The following is a 21,768-nucleotide window of genomic DNA, read 5'->3' on the forward strand; positions in this document are numbered from 1 at the left end:
AGCAGTTTTGCAAATCTAAAATGCTTACGAATGAAATACATGAACGGCTCATATAAAAATCACTTAAACCTCTTTCTTTGAAGAGTTTTGACAATATTTCTGATTTTTCCTTCTTTGTTTTTTTTTTTTAGGAGGAAGCAAAATAGGTTAATTGTAGGCCCCTCTTTCTGGAGGAAATTTTGATTCTGGGATATGAAGCAGCTGACTTATGTTGTCTATTAGAATTCAGCCTGGGTCACCACTGATTAACAATCTGTTGTCCCAGGGCATTGTGAAATAAGCAAATAGTCTCAGTGAAGTTTCCTGAGGAGAGCCCATGCTCCAGAAGGCGCTATGAGAGCTGCTCTCCTGCTGCAGCCTGGCCAGAGAGATCAGGGAGGGAGGGGGGCCTCTCTGCAGAGGTGTTCTTCCCAGAACAGGTGCAGGAAATGAAACAAGACACAGACATGCTGTTCAAGTTCCTCCTGTTGTATTTTCTTTACGACAGAGGGTATTGTATTCCAGAACCACCAACCTGCTGTTTTTCATCATCTTGGAGTTAAGCTTTGGATAGAAAATCAACAAACAAAAAGATTACCAAACCCATCATGCCCTGGGTGGTGGCTTTTAGGGATAGTTTTTATTTTTCTTATTTTGTTATGTTTTCATTTGTTTAATACCCCACCTATCAGCATTTGTATTTCATAGTCAGACATCTCAGTGTTGGGTTATAATCACTATGCGAGAGAGTAATGATAAACCAAGGCCCCATCGATGGATCATGCTACAGACCCACGGGGCACAGCATCCAGCACCCTACAAACCCTTCATGTGAACGTGTCCCCAAGGGCCGCGCATCCCATGGCCGTGCTTTGTCCCTTGTGCTGTTTGTCTCTCTTTGGCCCTGGTGGGGCTGTTTCCACTACCCTGGCCATGTGCCCTGGCAGGGGCAGGCTGCCTCCTGCAGCCCCATTCGTGCTGTGCTTATGCATATCCACGTGGAGAAAGGTGGCTGTTGAATCTGAATTAAAATCTTTGCATAATTATGCATGTGTTCTGGTTCACAAAGTAAAATAATACCATTCTTAGCAGAACTGATAGAATTTGACAGGTAAACTTGGTTTTAATTTTGGATGCATACTTTAAGGCCATCATTGGTTTATTTTTGTTTAATTTAATGTACATGCATTTATTTTTTTGTGAGACCCACTTAGATTTTTGTCAAGAGATTTAAGATAATATGTATTGGGCTCTTAAAGTTTGATTTTTTTCTTTTTCTGTGGTTGTTAATTGACTACACGTAGATCCTCTTTACCTCTTTTCCTGTGTTGCAAATAGTGCCTTGAGTACTATCATAAGTGAACAAGTTGTCTTTCACTGCCTCACCCGTTGCAATATTTAGCAGTGACTGATGAATAAATGGGAAAAGCCTCTCACGTTTTGTTCATGTTCACAGACAGTTGTTATGCTCAGGTAAAATGCAGCATAAATGCAGTCTGCCCTGTGGTGAGGTGGGTTTCTAGAGCTTTTGGTGTTGGTGCGGACAGTGTATTGCTGCCCTCAGACGTATGTACAGCAACCTTTATCCTTCAGTGTCAGGGTCAGAACTGCCTGTACGGGTACATGGCACAGCCCTCCTTAGAGAAGGAACCTCAGCAACAGCAAAGGCAGCTTGAGTTACTATCAGCTACAGAAGAGAGGTTTAGCTTCAAAAGGAGAACATTGCCAATACTTGCGGGTAATATTTTAAAAAGATTAATGAAAAGCAAGGCATTCTCTCTCTAGGGACAGAGTTTGTGCAGGTTGAGCTGTGGAGAGCTTCAAACAGCTCTGTAAGAGCTCCACCCTGCAGGTAGATGCTGAGCATGAAATGCCAAGTGGGCCTTCACAAAGTAAACAGAGAACATCAGCGGTCCGTGAGTGCAAACATTCCTGTTTGCTCCCCATCTCCAGATAGCAGTGGACTCAAATTATTGTGATGTGTTGATTGATTACAGCAGTTAAGTTTCTTAGTAATCAGTTTCATCACTTATTCTCAATTCACACTTGCACCTTTGATTTCTCTTCCACAACAGGGTGATGTGGGTTGTCGTTGACTAATGAAGAACAGAATTGGTTTCGGCATGAGACAAACGGAATGCCGACACCAATCCCAAAATGCATTAATCTTTAATAATCCACATCTGCATGTTTATAAATGATAGAACCAGGGGTTGCTAATGCTGATCGTCCTCCTTCCAAACAGAAAGTGACACAGCAGCAGTGGCTGCGGGCTGGGTGCTCGGCTGCCAGCCGCCTGCCTGACCTTGCAGAACCACAGGGAAGTTGTGAGCTGTTGAGATGCATGATGAGTTGCTTCCATTTTGGTGTGCAGAGCTCCTTGCTGCTGGGCAGGCCAAAGTGTGGCAGGATGGATCTTGTCTGTGGGGAGAGCAGCCCCAGCATTGGTGGAGGCAGGTTGCCTCCAGGTGCCTTCAGTCTTTGTGCGCGCACATCGCCATTTTCTTCCCCAAGAGCAGCGCTGGCTGTGCAGCGTGCATTTTAATGCAGAAGGAAGAAGTACAGATCAGCCGAGGAGGGTTTTTTTCCTTTCGAGGGCAGCATTAATGAGAGCGCATGCATTTTACTACTAAAATGCCTGTTAATCACAGGTGATGGAGTAGTACAAGAGGTAGCAGGCAGGCCTAGCAAAACAGCTCATTGCCGCATACCAGCTCTGCTCTACTTTCCACCTACCTGCCTGAACTTGAGAGGCTCGGGAGCAGGGAGGAGTGAAACGCATCAGAGCCAACACCACCAGATGATTAATATTGATCTTGAACAGTTCTTACACGGAGCTGGGTCAAGGAAAAAGGAATACAGATAAGAAACAGCAATTTCATTTCCTATTTACCTTTTCTTTGATATCTTGCATGATTTTACACTGGAAATACTATAAATGAAAGTTGAGAAACAGTTCTGTTAAAATTTGGCAATATTAAAATTAGGAGTGAAGGTTTCTATCAGATGGCAGGTACTGGAAGTGTATGTCTGCTACATATCTCCTGCTTCTCAGGCTCTACAAGAAGCAGACGCTACTATGAGGAATGGTTTGGAGAAGAATTCTCTTTGTAGTTATGGCTGCAGTGCAAAGAATGAACACTGATAATGGAAAATTATTTCTTTGGGAACTTGGATTTATTTCCCAAATTGAATTATTATGTTTTTAAGTTTCAGGTGCGTGACAAGATAGGTTTCATTTCTGGAAGAAATGAGCAAAATATAGTGAGGAAATGTACCCTGTCCTTTGTTGAGAGCTTTTGGTTATTTAGCACTTGTATCAATAGCAATTTAATATTCTGGTTAATTGACATTTTATAAAGAAATTGAGAGTGTTTTTTTTCTAGCTGAAGCATATGCTTTTTGCATTAACAAACACGTAATGTCACATCCCGAGTAATTACCAATGACTAAATCCAAGCAGTCGTTCAGTCTAAATGCAAGCTAAGCTATCATTTTTGTGAAAGACTTAAAGGGACAGCGTAAAAAATACAGTATGTTTACAGGATTTGGATCATTCGCTGAAGAACACAAGCACTTTTTCTTGATGTTTTACACAAATTTCAGAGAAAAGGACACCCCAAAAATCCTGGGGTCTACAGAGATGGGAGAGAATGTACTTGGCAAGCTGCTGCCTTTGCCCATGTGGCCCCTCCTGCCCCAATTTGCTCCTTGCTCTGGAGGGAGGTGGTGGCACAGAGTGCAAAACATGTGGTGGGGCAGTTGAATGAGACTTGGGGAAAAAAATGAAGTCAGTGGCTGAGCTTTGAAGAGGTTTCTCTAGTGAGGAGCAGTGAGTGAGTGGGGAAAAAAGGAGCGAGCGCCTCATCTAATCTTTCTCATGGGGACCCAAGTGGACAAATTGGCAACCCTGTTCACAGCCCTCCCCCTCTCTCCTTTGTACCGTAAGAACTGCTAATCGGATCCATGCTGCTGCAACTGTGGTTAGTTATTAACAGAATAAAAGCAGATTTCTTCAAAAGAACGGGTTGGGGAAAACGGCTATACAAAATTGCAAGGTTGTTAGAATCTTAAATGCACAGCGGTCGATTTTTTCCTATTCTGAATTATACGATGAATACAGTCTTTCATCTGTCACTGTGCCCGTTTCTTCAGAAGGCAGCCAAACATTAAGCTTCTCAAACAAAAAAAAAAGTGTTTGAAAGAGGAAAAATATTGGGGAGGTGGAAGAATAGGGAAACGAGGAGGAGAAATCAGGTTTTGTTTTTATTAATTTGGCCTAGTGAGAGAAATAGGAGTTTGCTGCTGCTATTCAGCTCCCTCGCCTCAGCCTCCATCACCCACCATTTCTGAATGCAGGGATTAGGGAAGACTTAACTGGTTGCTATCCTGGGCTGTGCGGTTCTGGATTGGCCTCCAGCAGAAACATAGTGTGCTGCGAGCTCTCCTGAGCTTAATGGAAATAATGCATCAAATGAGTGTGGAGTTAGGCAGAAAGGTGAGAGCCGAAAGAATTTGATCCCCTGAAATGAAACTTCTCATAACTGTAAAGCGAAATAAAAGGGCGAGGGTGGGTGTTATTGAGGATAGGGAAGCCGTGATCCCTGGGTTTAGGCTGACTTATGCCTTCACTTATATAAATAAATAAATGCGCTGTCCTTAATTTTGCGGGGCTCTAGTGCCTTCCTGGTTTGCAGCAGGATTTGGGGATTTGTTGGAGAGGAATCCTTGTTGTTGGGCAGACAGGTGCACTCTGTGGCACACTTAAAATCCGTTTGTGTTTGGATGAATCACGCTCTTCTGAAAATTTCCATCGACAGCCAACTTTGGGCTTCTGGCCAAAATCTCAGGGAAAAATAATCTGTGATGCAGCAGGACGGTGCTCCGGTCCAAACGCCAAGGTAGCTGCTGGACAGGACACAGATGAAATGGGGCCTGTTGCCACTGCTGCTGCTGCTCCCCTCCCTCCCAAGCAAAAGATGCCTTTGCTTGTAGGGCAGTATGTGCTTTCCTGCAACTTGGCACTCAGCACGTTGTCAGCTCAGGCAGTGCTAACAATCATTTCACTTCATACTAGGGTGTTTCTTACATGTCTTCATACCTTGAGTACTCAGGGGTTACACGGCCTGAGAATAGTACTTGGATGTCCGGTTTGCCAGATGCCATCTTCTGCCACTTACTTCTCTCTCCTTATGTTTTTTCCTGTAATAAAACACAAAGGTCCATAATACAATGAATTATTCTGTAGTGAGGGTGACATTTGGATGGTGTTCCATAAGTAATACCTTGGGACCACACGCTGAATAATGAGGATGAAACAAGATATCAAATAGCTACCTCATCCTGTCAGTGTCATCTTTGTTTTAGAATTGAATGTTATATCGTGTCAAACAAGTAGCTTCTGATATTGAAATAAAGATGTTTATGCCATTGCATATATGCAAAGTAAAATTGGAGCTGAGGTTCAGAAGGCCACCTTAACTCAGTGTTGCACATTTTTAAATGCAGATTTTAGAAGAATTTAGATCTGTGGTTACAGTGACCTTGTGGAACGTGCTCAGAACCCAATTCTTGATATTGTTGCACATAATACAAATAAGCAAGGTAATGTAGAGAGTAAATTCTAAGGATAGAAGTCAGAAAATTGTGCATTTAAAGAACAGGACTTTTTGGGTGATTTTATTTTGCGTGGCTTGTGTGTGATACTGGTGTATGTTACCTTGTCCAGTGTCTTTGGAGAATGATGCGTTTGTAAAGAGACACTATGGCAAATCAGGACCTGGCCTAATAGTATCTTCAGTAACTTAGCAGTGCAGAGCATCCATAGATTTGGCTTGACAGTACTCACACTGAAAGCATCTTTGCATCACTGCAGAAGAGCAAAGCAACTGCTTGTGGTCTCACTTTTAGAAAGCAGTGCATCCTGTGGCCAAAACCATCCCAAGGCTGGAGGGCCCTGGGCTTGTCTGAACTTTCAGGTCTCAGAAAATGCCTGAGTGAGAAGGCGGCAGAGAATTACCAGAGCTGCTATTGCTTGCAAGGGCTGTTAGCTGCAGGGCCAGTAGGCTTGGTTCACACACTCAGAGGCCTGCATTGCCCTCTGAGGTGGTCAGCAATGCCCCAGCTGTTTGGGTAGCCAGAGTATGGGCCTGAAAATCTGAATGGGACCCTGTGCTGCTAGCTTTCCAAAGTATCTCTTACCGTGTGGAAATGAGGAGAGTGTTAATGTTTCGTGCATCTTAATTTGAGGGATATTCAGACAACCATTGTTTATTATTCAGATGAGTAAGTTGCTTTAAAAATACTGCTGGTACAACAGGAAGCTTGGTTACAATGCATAAATTAAGGGAGAAAATAATCTTTCTTCTTTAGGGGTCATAGGCTTTGTAAGATGAAAGAGATAACACAAACCACATGACCAGCCTGCCTTTATGCTGCCCATAGAAGAACTTCTTTCCTTTGGGGTCATTTGCACCTCACTTCCAATTTCCTGAAAAGCCCGTTTAAAACAATCCCATACAGAAGCCTATTTATGATCTTTCAATTCTGATGTAGGGATCTGAAATCGAGTGTCCCTTCCGGCCTTTGAGCCTCTGCTGTCACATTAACTGTGATATAATCCCATTATTTTATCAGATTTCATCTTAGTACTCACTAGGTTTCCTGGACCTCATTATTCCTAAGAGGAAGTTGTTTCAAATTCCAGTAATGGTCTGATTATCATCCTAAACGCTGTGTTCTTTTTCTTCCCTGATATTTAGCCACAGATATATTTTTAAAACAAAGTCACAACATTGCAGCTTTACTTTTTGCTGTGCTAAATAATATGCATTCCTTTGGTCTCCTGTCATGCGCATAGATATTCTCAGTTCCCATTCCAGTTAGTGTTAGGCCTTTTTGGTTTGCACAGAATCACCAGGGTTGGGAAAGACCTCCAAGTTCATCTGGTCCAAGTTTTGTGTGCTTGGAGGCTCATTAGCAGCACACTGGTTTCCTTACCTCTACTGGAAATAATTCTAGTTCATCCTACTAATAGATTTGCTTGATTCAGCGTCACAGCAAATGTTTACTTGTAACCATCAATAAATATGCTCAGGTTTTTTATGTTTGCCTTTTCCCATTTCTAATTGAATATCCTATAGCTTTTCAGTTAGAAAGTGCCTCTTTCTGATCCGTAAGTACAGATTTTTGCATTTTTGTTACTCCAACATCAAACTTGTTCCAGTTTCCTAGGCAGTATTTTGGCCATCTATTGTATTGACTACACTTGCCTATTTTGTAGTTAACCAATGTCGCTAATACAGTTCTAGGGCTTAATTCCTAAATTAGATTGAGAATTGCCCCAAAGACAGCCCACAAGACCTTTAACTACTGACTTTCCTGCAGCCCGAGCCTGTTGTTCCCCTTCCAGCACAGTCTGTTTCTGTGATCAGTCCCCCTGATCCCCATTTCCCAGTTCCTCACGCATCTTGAAATTCCTGTACTGATATCCATCCTTTCCTCCTTAACCAGTAATTTCCCAGGGGGAACCTGTTATCACTGAAGTGCTTTCTTGATTCAATTGTTCAGGCACAATTCCGTGAGGTATTGTCCAGAGCAGTACAGAGTACCGCTGCTGAGCATCCTCCAGTGTCATTACAATGATGGAAGCAGAGAGCCCTCAGCATGTTTCAAAACGTTACTGATTTGGGCAGTAATTCATCACAAGGACCCCTCCTCAGCAGGATATCAAAGGTCTGCTCTTTCTTGCTATGTTGGCTCTAAGGAATTTACTTTTTACACTTTAACTGCAGATTTCATGGCTATAGTCATAATGCAATCATCATTTAGTACTTTTCACGGACCACCTTTTTCCAGGAGTACAATGCAGTCTCTTCTATTTCAAGCATAGGTTTTTAAAGTCTCATACAAAATGTTTAAAAGCATTTCTAATGTGAATTCAGAAATAGAAAAACAGCTTAAAACTGGGTTATTAAGTAGTTTAGATTCTCTCACCTCTTTAACTGACTTTGTTTAAAAAATGTATATATATATATAGATACATAAGATAAGCTCCTGGCTCCAACAACTAATTTTAAGATAGCTATATACATTCTGAAATCATTTATCACCACTCTTATGTTAAATCTAGGTAAATGAACAAGTGTGGCATTGCGTATCCTTTTAACATGCATTTGCTGTGATTTTGCATAATGAAGATACTATGAAATAAATGTTGTGTTTGCTTTGAGTAAGTTTTAGCAGGTGGGTTATCTCACCACTGTGGCAACAGCACTATACAAAAAATGGGAAAAGGTCATTCCTGTTTTAACTTGTGTCTCTGTGTTATAGGGTCAAAGGAGGCAGTAGTCTGTCAGTGAAAAAGAAAATGTATTGTTTTTTAATTCTCTTAAAAAGCTGTAGAATTCATGTTTAAAAAGAAAAGAGGTTGTTTTCTTTTGTAGAAGTTTTCCTTCCCTAATAAAATACAAAAGTCTGTTCATGTATTATTTAAAGCAACTTCCAAGGATACCAACTACAATACTAGTTGAAAGGAGGGAGGATTAATATCATTTAAAGGAAAGAAATGAAAAATCTTTAAGGTCATTTCTTCTCTTGACAAAGAAACTTAAAAAGCGTGGCAGACAGGATCTTCAAAGGTTTTTAAAGTCCTGTCATCCTCTTCCAATCAATAGGAGTTAGATACCCAAATTAAGAGTTCAGTTCAAGCCTTCAAAGGTATTTAGGTGCTTAACATCCTTTTACCTTTCACATCACTTCTAAGGATAAAATGGCAGGTTCTCTGAAAAAAAAATGTTGTGCAATGCTTGGCATGTCCAGCATCTGGATATTTTGTAGCAGCCCCCGATAGTTAGCATAACCGCCACTTCTGTTGTGTTTTCTTTTGTGAAATAATAAAACTTTGGCCTCTGGTTTCTTTCAATTAAGGAAAAAAAAAAAGAAAAGAAGGTCAAAATGAAAACTTTAAAAAGTGAACTGAAAAAGAGCATGAATATTTACAGAGGCTGTAGACAATTTCAGTGAATTTGCAGAACAGCTGGGTGTGTATTCCAGCGGTTGCAGATGGAAATGATTACTCTAATGATTTCTCTGTAGTATGTCATATATGCTCCTCTCTTGAGCTTGACTTTCCCTGTTGGTGCTTGCACATCTGCATGTGTAGGATAGGGTTCCTGCCACGTAATTGAACTTACTACCAATGTAAAAAAATGAAAACTTGCTATAAATGTATTTGGAGTGTGTTGCCTAGTATAGATCTTATTATATTAATGCCTCCCAGGGTTGGACAAGCCACCACTGGGCAGGATCCCCCTGGGAGCTGTGAGGTGCAGTCAGGAGTGCCTCTGCCAGTAATATTAAGTATTCTAAAAATCTTCAGTGGTTCTAAGGGAAAAAGATGAAGAAAACATAGTAGAGATTTTCTCTCAGCGCTCTCCCTGGTAGCGGTGCCGTGGGCATGGCAGCAGCAGTGCATTTCCTGGTCCACAGACACATCAGCCGGGCAGTGGTTACACAGCCACATTTCATGGGTTTTCCTTTTGTTCACTAACTGCACCTTGCTCTTTTCTTTGGTGTCAGTGTGCAGGCTGGCCATAGGTGGTGGCCAGGACACTGGAAGCAAGCCCGGTAGGGCAGGCATGGCCCCTTTCCTCAGTTCACTTCCAGCTTCAGGCCTTCATAGCTCTAAAGAAAGAGCAACCCCTGCTGGCTCTTCTTCAGCTGGTCTCCCAGCTCCAGTTATAACCACAGGAACCTCGCCTCAGCCATTAAAAAAGGGTGGCTGCTAAGCACGAGGAAATGATTCTCAGCAGGCACAAATCTATTTCATGTGTTTTTATTCTTTCCATTTCTTTTAAACGGAAAACAATCTGAGCAGTTTCTGAGGATGAGGGATATAAATCTGTCTGCTGCTATTTATAACATGCTCGTCACTGCAGTGGCTAAGTGCTTAAAATATATATTTGTTGCCTAACCTGAGGTGGTCTTCAAGTGGCTTTGGCTATTGAAAGCAGCCGCATCTCAAATCAGGATCCCAGGAGCCATCCTGCTCCCAGTCTTCCCCCTGCCCAGGCTGCAGCAAGATGGATACTGGGTGAGATAGCACTGTCGGTGTGGGGGCCACAGAAGCAGGGTTCGATGAAGACCCAAAGAGGTGACTGCAGTCTCTTTCACTAGGGCAGTGAGCACCACATTAAGCACCAGGTAGACATATTGAAAGGGGAGATTTAGTGTCCTTCATCTCACAGACAGCACTGTGGGTACCATTCTTTCTCTATGGGTGGATGGACATCCATGGGTAAACTGTGAGTGTCTTCTGAACAAGGCCATAGAAATGAGTCTGTCTGTTCTGGGTGGATATTTCAGTAAACAAATATATTTCCTTTGCCTTTATCTGAATAATAAGATGCTCCTTTTCTGTCTGATCCCTTTCAAATATGCTTCACATTCACCAGATGCACCTGTGTGTTGTTACTCTTTATTCCCAAGTTCTACGTGGACATTCACATAATATTAAAACCACTGATTCACTGAAATACTTTTTAAACTGTTGTTAGTCATTTTCGTATTGACTGAATTTTGGGTTGGTAATATTGTTGGCAGCAGGCCATGTCTGCCTGGCAGGAGGCCAGTTTAAACTCGGCAGGATGAGCCCTATTGTTCAGCAGACTTGAATTTTCTTAAACTCTCTAACAGAAATATGTGTCAGGAGATTTGCAGCTATAAATTGGATCATGTCGGTGAGGTTGGGAACTTGCTCAATACAAAATTGTACATTTCACCATGCCTGTTGCTTAATATGTTTATGCGTGTTTTCTCCTTGGGTTTCTAGAAGAAAGAAAGAGTAAAGTGTCCTGAAAAAAGCCAGACCTGTAAGACTCTGTCTTCAGTTCGTACAGCTGGTACTTCGTTGTTGAGCGGTTCAAAATGCATCTAGACTTCATTTAGTGCACTGTAATGTTAAAAGCAAGTCTATTTTCCCTTTTTCTCTCTGTGTGTTACAGGCAGTCAGATGCCACCGCAGCCTCCTGGCAGCCAGTCAGAATCCAGCTCCCACCCTGCTTTGAGCCAGTCACCAATGCCACAGGACCGAGGTTTGTTAGGTGTTTGGGGTCTTTTTTATAGTTGGTGCCAAATGTAGCTTTCATTTCAAATTGCACATTAACAGTGTGAGATTTGCTGGTATTTATGTTCCTTTACCCAGTGAAAATAATGGCAATCCTTATCGTCTGATTGTTTTCTTCTATGGGCAAAGAGCAGTTGAATATCAGGTTTTACCAAAACACAATTGGAAGCAAGGCTTTCTTAAAATACAGTGAATACTTAAGAGTATAAAATGAGTTTGCTGTAGATGCATGATTTATGTCCTAGAAAATTCACCTTTTTGTTGTCTGTCTTGTAATTGAGATCTATAGAAAGTATTGTAGAACTAGTAGTAGCTGCAAGCACTGTGGTTTGATCCTGTTCTTATAATTCTCTAATGTCTTTGCACGGTCATGATAGCTAGTCCTCTAGGCCAGTTCTAGAAATAAAAATATCTTTAAACATGAAGGGAAATCAGCTATTTAGGTCAAATGGTTCAAGGATTTGAAATTTCCAAAGAAAAACCTTGCAGGCAACAGCACCGTTCTAAAGTGTTACTTCCTAGTAAGAGCTCACCAAAATAAACAGAGGGTTATTTTCTCTTAATATCACTGTTTATAAACTTCAAACCTTTTTCCTTTTGCCTTCTTCCTTCCTAGCTCATGAAAAGAGAATTATCACAGCTTTCTCATATGGCCATATGATTAACTGCTGTAAACTGGGCATCTTGTCCATGCAGTGGTTAACATGTGCCAACAATAAGCTTGCAAAACAGACACATGATAACTGTGATAAACATGGAGTTATTTATGAAATGCCCCTCCTAAAATGTCTTGCTACCAGAAATATTCCAAGTAGCACCATATGGGGATGCCATAAATACTAGAAGTTTTCTCACAGTGAAGCAAGTTGAACTCACAGAATGACAAATTTCTGGGACAGCATCCAGGAAGAACTAAGAAGATTCGCAAATAGGAGGAAAGAGTCCTGATTTTTGCTGTTACTCTGTGTTGGATGTCACCTCCTCCAGGAGTGCTGATTAATGAGAACACTGAATAGAAAATTCCACACTCAACTCATTTGCTTTATTTCATTTTCAGGTCATTCTTCATACGCGGTTATTAGTGCAGGAACTGATTTTGCCCTTAAAATTGTTTTAGAGCAACGTGTACAGTTAGTGGAAATAGAATGACCTCAGTACTCGATGCAAATGTGTTATGTTTTGTAGGACAGAATGTCACAAGGCAGTGGGAGTGGATCAGCTTGAGGCTTTGAAGACCCAAGCACTTTAGAAAGATGCGTGCGTTTCTTGGCATGATTGGGTCTTGGCACAAAATGTGTTGCTGTTCAGTAATAGTGAGGAACAGCGTTGTGTTCTTCACCTGGTTCTGGTGGATGGGTTAGGTGTATCTGACAAAGCTGTAAAGTTCGGCTGAACTTTGTGATTGCTGTTACAGAACAAAACTGGGTGTTGGCTGTACAGTTGGAGAAGACAGAAAAGATAGCTACCGTAACTGGGAAGTCAATCAAGTAAATAACAGTGAAGGAAAATAAAATTTACAGGTTGATACAGTCTTGTATCAGTCATCTTTGGGGGGGGAAGGATTCTGGGTATGTCCTTAGAGGAAATTTTTGTACCTTTCATATGTAAAATCAGGTGTATTACATATGATCCTTGTGACCCAGCTTGTACAAGAAATCTATTTGTTTCATGCAAAAGATATGAAATTTGTAACTAGCTAGCTCATATTGATTTTGCAGAACGTGTTCCCCAAAGCTTCTTTCTGTAAAGTCTGTGCTGTGCGCACATAAACATGCGTGCATTCCCTTTTGCGCCCTGTCATTGATTAGAGGCTCCTTTGAAATGGAAAACTTCACCTTTTAAAAAGGCTGTTACATTAGTTGATTCCTTTGCTTGCTTGAACTGGTTTCCACTGAACTTGAAGAAAGGAAGGAGGGGGAGTGATGGAGACTCAAAGGAAAGGTGCTTGTCATTTACTGATAAAAACCTGAGCAGAAAATCGTTTCTGCTAAGGACATCTGATCCATAGGCATCTGTTACAGTAATTTAAACTCGTGGCTTACTGATATACTTTCTACCAAAAAGAGAAAAAAAAAAATAAAAGAAAATGAAAACAAAAAGCCTAGAGACCCTCCATATGATAAGGTAAAGTCGTTTGGTTTAGTACTTTGTATAACATTTCTTTCCTTATTTAGAGATAACTGAATGAGCTAATCGTTTCCTGAATAGAATCCTTTGCTCTCATTACTTATCTTATTTATCGGCTATTGTGAAATTTGATTATCAGGTGGAGTCTGAGCTGTAGCACTTCTGGATGCTAAACCTCTACTTTAAACCGTTAGGTTTACACACCTTTATTTTATTATTTAAGTATTTGATTATATTTTGTCCTACTTTCCATGGTTACTCAGCACCCAGCTGGGATCTTTTATGTTTGCCTGCCTAAGGCTATACATCCCTGTCATACAGTGCACTATGAATCAGTGAATGTATTTTAACATGTGCATTCTGTGTGAGGGAAGGAGGAGGAGTGGTAACATACATATATATGTATAGTAATAAGAATTTCTTGGGAGTCTGGACTGAATTTTCTGTTCTCTTCCACGTATTTATTATATAGCTTGTTTTATGCTCTTCATAATGATAACATAATGCTTACATATAAAAATTGATCTAAAATTTTTCGTGTTGGGTCAAGTTAGTTTAGATCTGGAACATGCTGCTGTAGGAATCCTAGTTCTCATGACAGTAGCAGTTTCCAGTCACTGATATTTGATGTCCAGTAAACAAAACTTGTTCACTTCTACCAACATCCTTTATCTATGTAAGCAGTAAGAAATTCTTAGTATTTTTGTGTATAACCTACATCTCAACTCACAAGTCTTTGAATGGACTGATACTTGAAGTAAGTCCCATATAACTTAACTGTTGGGAGTTGGAGAGCTGTGGAGATGGAAGGAGCAGGCTGTGCTGGATGGGAGTCAGGCATCTCTTGGAGAGGCTGGTGAGCACTGCCAGCTCACCTACTTGTGCATTTAACTGCTTCTGAATCCCAGCAGCTACCATTACTTAGGGATAATGTGAAAATCTGGTCAAAAGCAGAGTTTTTATTTTTGAATTTCATGAAGTCGAAGCCCTTTATAAACTTTAGTTACAGAAACTACAGGTAAGGAAGCAGTGATACCTCAGTTGTCATATCAACTTGGAGAATTGTTTATTGAAGTATGTAGGTCACTCCAAAAGTAATGCCTCCTATTTATTTCCATGGAAACTACAACAGATGCAAAGAGCACAGGAATGCTATTTGATAGAGCAAATTCTCAGCTACAAAACACTGTTTTTTAGTATAGTCTCTATCATTAGCTAGTATTTTTACCAGCAATAAACAAGAGCTTGCATGCTGCACTTGTAATAGTCCGCACCAGTGGAGGTGACCTGCTCTTTCACTGTTGCTGTGGTGGCATTGATGTTAAGAAAATATTGCCCAGTCTATTTTCCTTCAGCCTAAACAGATGGAAGTCAGAAGGTGCCATATCTGAACTATGTGGTGGGTGTGGTAGGATAGTCCAGCCAAGATTGCCGGCGTGCTTCACAATCTTCAAACTAGCACGAGGGCCTGGTGTTACTGTGTCATAAGAGAAAGGTTGTCTCCTTCTCTGTCCTGACTCTGGAAGGTTGAGCCTTCGGGAAGTTGGCCTCATGCTGTAGCACTGAGAGTTGATGGTTTGTCCAAGTTCCAAGAAATCCAGAATAGTCACCTCTTTCCTATCCCAAAAAACAGCCTGAATTGCTTTACCTGCTTAAAGCTGCATCTTGAACTTTTACTTTGATGTGGAATTCACATCACCACGCCATGGACTGCTGTTTTGATTGTGGCTCACAGTGGTGACACCTCATCGCACCACTGGTGATGATGCAATCCAGCATACTGCCATCTGGCACACAGCAGCAGAATGTGATGGAATACTGGTGGGAAGGTTCAGCCTCTAGTGCCCTATCACCAGCATCCACCCCTGACATCCCGGGCCAACAAAAGAAAAATAGGAGGCATTACTTTTGGAGCAACCCTTCATAAGTAGTCACTTGAGTTCCTTGTTTTTGACTGTACCGACCTATGTCATCTGTTTGGGCTTTGAAAGCTACAGTTTGATAGTGTCTTCAGTAGCCAAAACTGCTTTGTGGGCTAAAAGAGTATGGATGAAATAGAAACTAGCATTTCTAAATTATGGTGCTGAACTAGTTTTTTTCCTGAAGCTCTTAGGTGAAAAAGAATTCTTCCATCCTGACCATTAGCTTATACTCACACTCCGATGCTTGCAGGCCAATGGAGATGCATATTGGCAGTCACAGATGGAAACACTAACAGAAGAAAACATGTCCCAATAGTGTTGAAACAGACACATTCACACCTGGAGAACTGAATGATTCCATACCTAGTTTAGGGAAAGCTTCACAAATGTACCAATTTAAAGTAACATTTTTCATACTTGCATGTGTACACATCATGTTTCAGTCTTACATTAAAACAGTGAATTGGGAGCTCCTGAAAACCATTGAATTTAATGGAAACAGTTAATGACTTCGTGTTATTACTCCGGCAAGCACCCTCATAATGGGGATACTTAAAGAAGCCTTATTTATTAGTGCAAATGTATATGGGTCAGAATTAATTTTTAAAAAATCTTTAATTGTTTTCCCCTTATAATTTTCACAGCGGTATGTAGTTAAATATTCATGATAATGCTGATGATATGCTAAAGGTCTGAAATAGATCTGGAGCCTCAAAATCAACACAGGTTATTTAACCCTTTTCATCTAATGCACCGTTGGGGACTTGCTCAGTGAAATCCCAGAGCACTGGAATAATTAGAAGATAGTAATGAGGATTTAATTAGTCCTTGAGATATACTGAAATAGGACCACTGAGAACTTTTCTGTTTGGACATGGATTGCAAGCAGAATTGATGCCGTTGCAGCTGCTGTGATGTGCTGGAAAATGTATTCCATTGCTGGAGGCAGTTTCATGGCACCATTCTGTGCTTGTCAGATCTGTGTAGAAAGTGCCCAGAGTAAGCACCTCCAAAATTGTTGAATAGTAGCCTTCCCCCACTCCATCACTTCCTCACAGTACCTTTTGGGGTTTTTTTTCTTTTTGTTTTTTTTCTTTTTTTTTTTTTCTTTTTTTTTTTTTTTTTTGGCCATCCTTTCCATTCCTTCTTTCTGTTGTTGACATGATGCAGCTTGTGAGGATTGTTGTACAGTTATATGCTCTATTAAAAATCTATCACAAACATGGATGGGGGAGTAAGAAACTACAGGCTGGTAGGAGCACAAACGTTATACTAAGCAAAACTAGAATATTTTTTATACAAATGCTTGTAAGCTTTATCCTTAGATCTAGACCTTATTTCGTATTAGATCTTCAGTGGAGTGATATTTATCAGTAGCTATGATGTAGTAAATTTAAATAGCTTTTTTGGCAGCTGAGATGTTATCCAGGAAGAGGTAGTAACAGATGGGATGCGATCAGGCATTTTGATGTTCTCTTTGTGCTTCCCTATAAACGATGAGTAGCAACTGAATTTCTGTAACTACAATTTCCTAATTTGCCCATTAGATTTCCTATAGGTTTTTTTTATCCCCTTTAACTGTTTTGTGGGCATGTTTATATGTACATGGTTATCACATAAATTCCACCATCGTATATTTTCTTCTAACAAAACATAAACATTTTTGCTTGCATGGAGGATGCAAAATACCAGTCTGGTATTTTGCCCCAATTCCTGATCAGGTTTTCATTTTATTACTGCCATTTGATGTAGAGATTCTTTTCCCCGAAATCTATTTTCTTCTTTAAAAAAGAAACCCGAAGGAAGAAAATAGATCAAACTATTATTATTACAACAGGAAAGTTACTACAAATTGCTTTTAGATCTTAAGAAGACTTTTTCCCTAAGAATACATTTTTTGCTCTCATCTGGGGATTTGGGATCTATTCAGAGCACTGAGGAGCTAGAGAATAAAATGATTCTTGTCATTAAAATTCTTCTGCTTGCCATGTTAACGATGACACCACTTAAGGTTAAATCAGACTTGGTAATAAGTTTACTTGACATAGACTGAAGTGTTTCAGGCTCTTAAAGAAAGGTGCTTGAGACATGCACTGAGTGCAAAGCCACAGGTATGTTTGAGTGCCTCTTTTTGCACGTAGTGTTCTCCAAGTGGGTCAGCGCAGGGAAGCCGAGTTCCAGCTGGTATGTAGGAACATTCTGGCAGACTGGGAGAAAATCTCGTGCCCAAAAAACTAGAGCTAGGAGAATTGTGCCCTGAACAGCCAGAAGAGTGCTTCACGTTAGGAGGAAAAGCAGGCTGCAGTTGAAGCTGTCACACGTCTTTAGAAGGAATTATTTCATTACAAGGTTAGCTGTGTAAAACATCTCTTTAATTACAAATGACGTGACAGGCCAAATCAGCACTCCCATCCCCACTTCTGCTAAGGGGTGCACAGAAACATACAGAGTAGATCTCTCTCTGAAGGCCACTCACTGAGCCGTGAGTTTCAGTGTCTCAAAAAGTTATGTTCTCAGTTCAGCGAGCAATAAATTTATCAACAGTCTTCAAAAGGATCTGGCCATCATAGTTGGTTTTTTTTTTGTTTGTTTGTTTGTTTTTACTGCTGTTCTTTATTTTTTAGTTTGATTGTAAACATTGATGCCTTAAGTTGGATATAAAAATGTAATTTAATTTTCCTTTGATTCAAAAAGTTGTGTTGGTCTGATGAGCAGGGTTTGGTGGTTTTGTTTGTTTGTTTGTTTTTACTGTAAACACACAATTCTTCCTTGCTATTTTTGTTGCAGTAGCACCCAGGAGCCCCATTTTTGTACCTGTTTTAATGTACTGTGCCATCGTGCAGCAGAAAGCTTACAATACATCTGCCTTACGATGACTAATGGAGATCTTTCAAATAAAAGGTTACTGATTCTCACAGTGAGCTATGGGAGAGAATAGTTTAGTGCCAGTTTGTCTAGTGTGCACTGGAGGAAGGCACACATTTCTTGCTTGAAAAGTATTTGAAATTATACAAGTTATATATATGTGCCAAACTAGGTTAATTCTTAAAGGAATCACTTGCCATTTGAGGATGTTGGTTGTAGTCTATACTTGGATTTCAGGCATACACCAGCCAGAGTCAGCTTGGGGTTGATCTGATTAGTTGTGGCGTGCACTAAATATGCAGCAGCGTTGGCCATCTGCACGAAAAGCTGCAAGAGGATGGGTATGATTTACATGTGATAAGCCACTCTGGGAGAAAGCAAAACTGCAGAAGTAGTATTCGAAGGAGATAATATCTGTACAATCAAAACCCGGAGTCAGGTCTCTGAAGTAAATTTTGTATACTAGCAGCTGGTCATTGCTTTCTTCTTGCTGATGTTAAATCTTGTTATACTTGGAGATGATCTTTATTTCATTTTTTAAACTAAATTGGAGATTCTCTTTTTGAGTTTAGGGAGTAGAATTGAATCATTCTGAGGGAGTTTATGCAGTTGCTGGCACAGAGACTTCTCAATAGAAAAGTTTCCACTGACTTCATTTGATAGAGTTCAGATTCCCTGCCTCTGGGCTTAGGGACTGAAATAAGCTGCAAGCAGTCATTGATGGAGAACTTGACAAAGTGTCACTCAATGTTCCAGTCACCAGGTTCGCTGTGAAGTTGTGAGTGCAGTCCCTGTCCCAGGGACAGCTTCCCATCACAGCATATAAATTCCAAGCTCAGGCTGCTCAATGGCGTCATCACTTCAAGGACGCTCTGCTCCCTCAGCAACTAAGTTAACCTTTTTATGAAGCTTCTCTAAAAATAAAGAACTTCTGATCTAAGGTCCTTTATGCCTTTTAAAGTTCACATGTAGGGCAGTGAGATGAAATCTATATTGTAATGTGTGTATTAATAGCTAGAACTAGATAGTTCTTTCCATCCCAAAGGATCCCAAAAGGCTGCAGAATAAACACTCATCAGGGAACAGCTGCAAATCAAGGCAGGGAAGAATCAGTTGAATCATAACTCATGGTAAAATAAAACTGAGACAAAGACATTTGGGACTGAGGACAACATGCTGATTTTGTATTTTTGAAAAATATTATGATTTATTTTACTAGCATACAAGACAGAAATGAGACATTGTGTATATTTTAGTTCTGTCCACAGCATCCGTATATATCCCGTGGTATTCAGTGTATTTACTTCACAAAAAGGAAGATCTGAGTTGAGCTGTGGAACCTTTGAACAGGAGTCTCAGGGGAGGTTAAATTTTTCAAACCTGAAATTTAGACCATTAAGCCTGCAGGCCTTGCGCATTACACATTGAAAAATGCTGTTCCTTCTTTGCTCTCCTCCGTGATTTTCATAAGCATGCATGTTATTAGGGAAACTTAGACAAATGTTGATTGTACAAAGCAGGCAGGCTCCTCAGGTTTTTCACGTTGCTGCTCAGATTAATTCCAGCAGCCCAAGCTACCCAATGAAACTGAGGATTTGCTTCAAGTCCAGATGGGGATGGAGGAGGAGCTGGAAGGGTGGTGCTTTTGTACTGCAGTTCACGATTACCCTGAGTTTCCAAGCACCATAGTAAAAGCATCTTGCAGAAGACGTACTTCAGTAATAAATTATGTGTAAGATAGTAGATGAGCAATGTGTCTTTGCTCTGTTTATCAACTCCTCCACAAATGTATTTCCTTCTCTGCACTTAAAATTTACATCAGAGAACATTAGGCAAGGTTTGCATTAGGAAAGGTTAGTTGTTTCTTCTCTAGCTACCATATGGGTAATCCGTCTGATTCTTCCACAGATTCTAATTTATCAGTAATAGATTATATGCATTCCAAGGTTAGACAGTAGCCGAGGGAGGTTTAGGGGTGGGAAAAATTTAAAAATTATTGCATGCTATACATAGAGAGGGTTTTGTAATATCAGAGAGCGAGAGGGGAGAGATTCAGCCAGTTAACCTAATAGCACAGCTGGTAAAACACTAGGGGGTCTGGGTTAAAACCTTAGCTAGGTCATTAGTTTCCATCTTCCCCAAAGCTATTCGCATTGTAAAGAGAAGCAGTCAGACAAATAAACAGTAAAGAGACTGTGAGATAGATAGTATGGCATAATAAGAAATTTTTTAAAAGTAAGTAAAGCCAAGCCAGTGCTTTTTCTTAAATAGAATATCAGTACTTCGGTGAAAAGGAGAAATAACCCCAGTACTCTTTGCGGGAAGCTGTGATTTTGCTAAAGTGATGCTTTCCATAATATGTACGGAAAATAACCATCTTTGTGGAATAGCTGAGAGGAAACGTGGCAGTCATTCTGCAGATACTGGCTGATCCCAATGTGTCCAGGTACCATAGAGAAGCCACGTAGCTGTTCTGGTCCAGAGAACCTCAGATGTTTTTATGAGAAGGGAAAGAAGTTGTTTCCTGAAGAAACTACTCAGTGTGGAAATCAAGATTTTGTTCACAGTAAATCAGGACATTGCAATGAAAAGACGTTTGGGATTCTTTATAAAATAGGTTGTGATGGGGGAAAGATGTGAGGATTTTAAAATCTTTTCTAGCTTTTATGAAAGTAGAACAACAAACAATCAAGAAAATTGTTAGCCTTGTTGTTTGAGGCTGAAGAATAAGTACTGAAATTTCTCCTGTGTCGGTGTCTGTTTGCATTCTTTAATACTGCTGCCCTTCAGTTGAATGAGTTGCTTTCCACCAGAAGTGTTCACTCAGTAGCTGGGGTACTAGCAGAGGAGCAATGTAGTCATTACCTGTGTATTACCCATGTCAGTGTTGCTGCTTGGAACTTGGCTAACAGTCCCGTACCAGAGCCATCCAAAGATATTTTATTGGTGGCATGCTGTAACTCAGCTGTGCTAAATGGGGTCAAAGTCTTGTTTGCCATCTGTTTGTGAAGGTGTTTTATCGTTGTTGGTTTTTTTAATCAGCCTATTAACAGGACAGAAATACTGAGAATTAGTATTTACATCATCTAAATGAGGTTCCACTGCACAAGCTAATCTCACCCCATTGTGCACGTTACTAAGCAGTAGGTTCCAGGCACGACAAGTGTAGGTTTCATATGTGGTGTTGCTAGTACCTTGTTTTAATAAGGCTGTCTTCAAGAAAGGGAGAATAAGAGCTGAGAAAAGTATCTCATCTTTAATGTGAAGAAATTTTTTACCTGCTTGCTCTGGAGGCCAGTTATGCCATCCATGTGATTACACTGGATTTACTTGGGCTGAATTCTGGTACACTGGTCAAACCTTTTCCGGCTTTTTCATTGCTGTTATTTGTTTAGGCTGGAATACGACTTTTTACTGCTTGGATTTTTTTTTCTGTTGTCTAAGTGTCCCTCACTGTGTCCGTTCCAGTGACCACTCACTCATAGCGGTGCCATCATCTGTTTGTGCAGACAACTGGTTTTGTATTCAGGGTCCTGGTATCTTTGTAACAAATTCTTTTTGTTACTGAAACTCTTTGTTAGTGTTTGAAATATGCCCCATTGGATGTTTCGTGATGGTGTTCTCAGGTGTGGACCTGTTTGTCTGAGTGCTAACCCAGACATGGTTCACCAGTCCGAAGACCTCCACAGCTGGGGTGCCATTTGAGGTGGGCATGTTAAGGTGTTTCAAGCTAGGTGTGTATTCCTGAAC

General features: G+C 40.5%; 1 protein-coding gene across 25 annotated transcripts in view; it reads left to right on the forward strand.

The window, feature by feature from the left end:
• ARID1B (AT-rich interaction domain 1B) overlaps positions 1–21,768 on the forward strand; it is a 309,844-nt gene that overhangs the window by 216,677 nt on the left and 71,399 nt on the right. For 20 of the 25 annotated variants that reach the window (XM_015858262.3, XM_015858267.3, XM_085541551.1 and 17 more), the window contains one exon: positions 10,983–11,072. The exons of the other annotated variants lie outside the window; for them this stretch is intronic. In XM_015858262.3, coding sequence (XP_015713748.2) covers positions 10,983–11,072 — 90 coding nt within the window. The remainder of the gene's footprint in view (positions 1–10,982; positions 11,073–21,768) is intronic. 25 annotated transcript variants of the gene reach the window in all.

Source organism: Coturnix japonica, chromosome 3 (genome assembly GCF_054131305.1).
Source record: "Coturnix japonica strain WE chromosome 3, WE-NBRP24, whole genome shotgun sequence".
Classification (NCBI taxonomy): Eukaryota; Metazoa; Chordata; class Aves; order Galliformes; family Phasianidae; genus Coturnix; species Coturnix japonica.